Below are 6027 nucleotides of genomic sequence, written 5' to 3'. Positions count from 1 at the left end.
CCCGAAATTTTTGGTCCACCAACTGTGATCTGAAACAACGAAAATGTATCTGTCGTATCGCTTCAATTGGCAAAGAAGATTCCAATCGCGGGATGCTCTGCTGTTACATCGATCATATTAATCTATTTAAGCTCGAGGTGTTGCGTGCTGATAAATGTTTGATATAAGTGCGATATATGATCGAAGTCGTAGTAGTGCACACGAATAGAAAAATAAAGGAGCGAGCAATTATCGCCTATGTACGAGGAATGTCTTATCATGGATAATGAGACTTTGAGAATCGAGCGTTGGAGGGAAAAGATCGAAATTATTGCACGGTTGAATGCAATACTTACGTCACCGATAGCTGCGGCTTTTCAATACTTTTTATCTCCATACATACGAGACTTCACACCGGATCATTTCCGCAAAGTACTTTCAATACCAATGGGATCCCAACGAAATCAGGTGAAGTGGCTTTCTACCACGCACCACATGAAAATTTCCTTTTAATAGTAGGTCGGCGTATTTCGACGTCAAAGTTTACGTTGTTGCTAAGACTCTATTTGCATTGAACGAACGTGACTTTAATTTACATGCGTTTCGATGAACTTTTATTTTGATTTTAGAAACAGGAAGAACAAGAGGGAGCACAGTGACTTCTTTCTATTCATTTCTATTCGCTACGTGTTCCTAGAGCCCACTTTTTCTTTCTATTTCGCGTTTAGACGGATTCCTCGCCGCATGTTACGGCTAATTTTAATCGCTTTTCATCGAAATCTTAAGATATATATTGTGCCATTGAAATGTCGAAAGTAGGTTGCTTTATCTGCGCTTAATTTAAACGCCTTTCACGCAGAATGCATACATACCTTGACTGCATCCACAACACATCTCGTATTTGTCTATTTCTCTTTACATATACTTGTATCCTACTTTATTCCTAAAAGAAGTTTCTTTCTTTTACCATTTAAAGTACAGTAGTGTAACACAATGATTGTATAAGTAAATTAAATCGACGTGGTAAGTGAATGAAATCACCTTGACAGTTTAAAATGAATGAATAGTGTCCAAATTCACCTTCGTTATAAAACTTTCGATGTTTGTTGTTTTATTTGTTGATCTTCGGGAGCGTGAATCGTCGCTTCCCCTCGGCGAATTCAACGCACTGCTTAACGTGTAATTTATTGAAATAATATGGAAATAGATCGTCCTGTCGTAGACTTTCTTTCTTGTTCAGACGCCTATCGAAGGTCATTGTTTTCACTTGACGGAAATCGAGGAGCGATTCCTTGAGCGATCGATGCGATCAACCAAGATCCCTCCAAGATTCGGCCGTCATTCACTTTCTGTGCCTTCCTTCGAACTGTAACAGAACTTTTCCTTTTCTTGTCAACGGACCGTGACGATCTTTGTACCGTTAGCACAACGTCTTTCGATGCCAGTCGACGATTCGACACAATTTTAGATTTCATTTAAATTATTTTTACGCAAGTGGCAATTTACATAAGTAAATCAGTCGATGAAAGTTTCGTCTTTTTCTTGGCCAAATTCTAGTGCAAGTGTCGCAACAGTTCGTTCGATCGAGCAATTAGCGTGAAAACTATCTTGCGGATGAAACGAGTTCCGTCCAGGCAAAGTACGAAACTTTGATTCATCGACTATGTATCTTAAATTCTAACGCATTCGTTGCGCGGAAAATTGACCTCGTCGAACAGAATTGACTTTTTCCAGATATCAAACCGGTTTCTACTAACTCCAATTGAATCCAGATCGCCAAGTTAAAGAATGAAATGCAGTCTTGGAAAAACTGGAGGTACACATTCCTTCGTTACAATATATCCTCGTGCTTTAGTCTTTTGCATCGTTGTAATTAAAAAAAGGCTATATGGAAAATACTAATAAATGCGAGTATACCTACTTAGTAATCGTGGTACAGACCTGTGATTAATCTTAATTGGAATCTTTGCGGTAAATAATTACATCGCACGCAGGACGATATACGTTTAGCATTATGTCACACGATTCCTGAGAGAAAAAAATCAATCTCATCGTCTCTCGGAAGGCGTGGTTTTGATAGAGATGTCGATATTTGGGTGCTCCGGACGTACGTACCATATACACATATAAAGGTGTAAGAAATACTTTCACCAGTTGTCAGACCTATAGGAGAAAGTGCGTTCGCCCTCCGTTGCGCCCCTGTAACACGTAAATGGACCATTAAACCGGAGAACGAAGAAAAAACACGATGAAAATGGTAATTAAACGTAAAACGAACTATAACGCGACTATTAAGACTGTTAATTTCGTCGCATTCAGCGATCACGATCACTTTTTTGGACACCTAATAAAGTAATAAAGTGAAGTAAATATGACAATAATTGGTCGCAGTTCGGGTGAATGACCGTTACCTTTATCCATCGACTGAGAATTCCTTTCATTCACAAGATTGACTTACATTTACGGTGTAATCGGTACAAATGTAGAGAGCTGCAATCAATTGTGTGTTATTTTATACACGTATACTAATTAAAACACGAATAAACGTGATTTCAACGAAATAAGTAATACTGACCAACACAGTGACCGCAGGAATCAGGTTATCGCATATATTATTGTTTGTATGCATAGTATACAAAAAAACGTATTTACGATTACATCATACTCAGTCGTTACGTCATGTTCAGTTTAAATTTGAAATCGCAAAAGGAATCTTGTAAACGAGATTAGTAAGGAATGCGAGGAATTTTGTATTGTATAATTAATATGTACATATTGAATGTATAATAACAAATAGATTACATATCCGATTTGATATCTCCAGTTAATATCGATCATAAATTCATATCGTATTCTCTTTATTCGTAAAAATATTTTTAATAAGATAAAAAACATCAGTCATTTTTCAGTCGGCGCTTGAAATACATCATCGATCAACGATGTGCAGGAAGTAACTATTAGAAACAATAAATGAATGCTTTTTACAATTTTGTTAGTATACATACTGTTCATTCACCGTCGACAGTGTGACATTTGCAAATACTATTTTACAATTACAATTCTTGTATATCCTTCTATAAACAATATTGGTTAAGTTGAAGTTAACGCTAAATAATTGAAATTAAATTCATTATCCGTTATATACAAAACCTATAAATATATACATGTATAATTAATAAATAACTTAAGTAATAAAATATACAATTTCCCTATACGTGCTGTTTATATGGTCTGTTTCAGAGTCTGTATTTTCGTTTTCTCGAACTTATCACTTGAGACTAGAAGATATTTCGTTTAAATAATAAATTTAAACGTAAAAGAATGTCGTGCAAAGTGTTGGCAGTGCATCTAAACAGACACGTTATAGTAACATGATCTATGTAGATAGATTTTTTGCAACTTCTAATACATCAACAGTATATAGCAATATCATTCAGTTTTAATCACGCATCAACTTTGGTCACGTAGTCTCGGATACTTTGCGAGAACGAACCGTCTTTTTATGTTTTATTGGCTCTGCCACACTGTCGTTATCGGACATCGAAGAATCTCTTAGAGTTTTTCTTCCACGTCCCACGTTTCTTTCTTCGTTCTCAGACCCGACGGATTCTCTATTCGACTTTCGTCTTTGACGTTGCGGAATTTGATTCTGCGCTTCCATAGCTTCGCGAAGATGCTTTCGTTTCGCTTCCCAAAACATTTCTTGCCTTTGGGTAATCTCAGGATATCTATCGAATAAAATGTTTACGCTCGTTTTTATAGCAAAAGAAAGAGAGAAAGGAAAAATAAATGACACCACCTTTCCGTAAATTCTTTAGTAGACGGGATAATTAGGTGCCAGCCTTTTTTAGGTTCGTGCACTGCCAAGTTTGTGAAAATTTCTTTAATTTCATCAGGAGGCAGTTTAATAACAGACGAAACTGTTTTCCGATCCAAGTATTCGTGTTCTGTGAACGCTAGTAGCTGAAATTGTGTAACTTTAGTAAAGCAGTAATTGTCTTTCATAAATTATTTAACAAATGCAACGCTCACGACGTAATCCCTAGCTCTGCACATAAGTTCCGCAGGAATGCCGTTATGCGATGATATCGTGTCTTTCGGATATAAAAGTTCACTGTTTACGATCCAATTTCCCTGTACTAAAACTGCTACTTGTTGTAAATACTTTAGAATAGCTCCTGTTTCTTGTTCAGGTGACAATATTGATCTTAATTGTGAAAAAGATATTACCCTGGCTGAAAAGATTTGTGTAATTAGTTAAAATAATCTCGAGTTTGTACTGATCTAATCGCTCACCATCTTTCATGAGTGTTCTAACTTGATCGAGAAGAGGTAACGTTCGAATGTAATTGAGGGATGTAACGTGATTGGAAACGTCTGGTTTTAAATATTCCTCTTCTTTTACCCGCGGTGCTAACAGTTCTAAATATTGTTGATTCGATAAATTCAGTGTATTCACTGTTTCGTCTGTAGCAGAGCAAAACATCTCTAAACGCGTAAGCTGAAAACATATTTTTCCAATAACTATTAGATATGTACGTAGATATAACATGCTGAATAAAACAATGTTTACTTCTGCTGGAGTACTGTTTGCTGGGACATAGTTTGTATAAATCCATCTTTCTTCTAAACTCTTTTTAGTATGATGTTGAAACGATTGTTCTTGCATTTTTTTCATGAATTCCGGCTTTTGTCTAGCAAAGGTCACGTTAACTTGTTTCGGACCTTCTTCCTCTTCGTCGCCCTCTACGTAACACAGATTATTATTACCAAAAGACAACTTGACAATTAGCTAAATTGGCATAAATTTAGATAATACCTTCGCCCATATTTTTAGCTTCGTCTCTAACACGTTTATCAGTTTTGTCAAGATAATTGAACTGGGGACGCATTTGTATGATTCCTCTCAACGGTGTTATATGAAATTCGCCTTCTTGAAATACACCAACTGCGTAATTGGAGCAGTCTGGCAACGCTCGAGACGATTGCAAAACCGTTTTGTTCATAAGAGTACTACAATATAAAATTATTTAAATAGTTATATTAAAATTATATTTAAATCTTTTGAATACCTGTCAAACGCCCTTTCTTCGTCTTCTTGCTCAGCATTCGCATCGCCGTCCGCGTTTATGGCGATTTGTTCACCTTTACTTTGATCGTAATTGACACTGTGCGTATCTATCGCCACTTCTAAAAGAACTTCCTGGTTCTCTGGTTTTATACAACTTTTTAGGAATATTGCGTTATCATAACCTTCCCCCGAAGGACGAACAGGATATTGGAAAATAAATAACTTGTCTGCGAGTGATTTTGAAAGGAAGACTGGTATCTAAAATAAATGCAAATACTTTTCTGTACATTAAGTTTGAAAAACTTTAAAAATTATCTTATCGAGCAAAATGCGATTTAAATGCACATAACCTGTACGCGTGAAGTATTACTTAAAGCTATTATGTTAGGAATTAAATAAAATTAGGGAGTTATAAACCTCTTTAACCACTGGATCATTTTCATTTTCCATTGCATTAGACATTTGTACGGTAATTACTTCTCATCTATCGGACATTTGATGCAAACACTGACTTTTATGCACCACGTTTTGAAACAGCCAGTCGAGATGAAAATAGAGATAAAATTCGCCGGGCATCCGTTGGAAAACAAAGTCACCACCGCGACCTGTTCGTAACCTTCTTCAAAACATTACGCAGTAAAGTCACTAAGGCTCGAAATTGACCAAGTAAAAGTAAGCACGCACAGAGCGTTTCCATCGAATAATTTCGCGATTCTAGAACTTAATCACTGCTGCCAATACGATTAAATTTTACTACGTTCGTAGGTGATCGCTGTCAAAATACATTGGGAACCAATTCGATATATACTTGCAGATTTAAATAAAATAACAATGAAGTAACACAGTGTCATGCAACGATGTGCAATTACGTTCACGATCGACGATACAAATGTTTAAATTAATTGATACATTGTTTCAGAAGCTTGAGTTTAATATGAAAGTCTAATGTACATGTTAATGACTATTTTGCTTCCAAA

The 6027-nt window shown here is 36.1% G+C and overlaps 1 protein-coding gene across 1 annotated transcript; it reads right to left on the bottom strand.

The window, feature by feature from the left end:
* Positions 1-3318: 3318 nt before the first annotated feature.
* Positions 3319-5586, bottom strand: LOC143431704 (DNA-directed RNA polymerase III subunit RPC5-like). The gene is made up of 8 exons (XM_076908644.1): positions 5468-5586; positions 5052-5308; positions 4799-4992; positions 4553-4725; positions 4276-4480; positions 4012-4214; positions 3779-3942; positions 3319-3707 (listed from the first exon to the last, which is right to left on the bottom strand). The coding sequence occupies exons 1-8, from the start codon at positions 5510-5512 to the stop codon at positions 3440-3442; spliced, it is 1509 nt and encodes a 502-aa protein (XP_076764759.1). The 5' UTR covers positions 5513-5586; the 3' UTR covers positions 3319-3439.
* Positions 5587-6027: the final 441 nt, after the last annotated feature.

The sequence above is a fragment of the Xylocopa sonorina genome, unplaced genomic scaffold, assembly GCF_050948175.1.
Source record: "Xylocopa sonorina isolate GNS202 unplaced genomic scaffold, iyXylSono1_principal scaffold0014, whole genome shotgun sequence".
Classification (NCBI taxonomy): Eukaryota; Metazoa; Arthropoda; class Insecta; order Hymenoptera; family Apidae; genus Xylocopa; species Xylocopa sonorina.
The sequence above is the reverse complement of the archived record's forward strand: the minus strand, read 5'-3'. Positions and strand labels throughout refer to the sequence as shown.

Bases quoted from the DNA above. Each gene is read 5' to 3' on its own strand.
- LOC143431704 (XM_076908644.1), bottom strand. From the start codon at position 5,512: ATGTCTAATGCAATGGAAAATGAAAATGATCCAGTGGTTAAAGAG. The intron at 5,309-5,467 runs GTTTATAACTCC...CATTTATTTTAG, and splicing joins ATGATCCAGTGGTTAAAGAG to ATACCAGTCTTCCTTTCAAA. The intron at 4,215-4,275 runs GTGAGCGATTAG...AAATCTTTTCAG, and splicing joins TAGAACACTCATGAAAGATG to CCAGGGTAATATCTTTTTCA.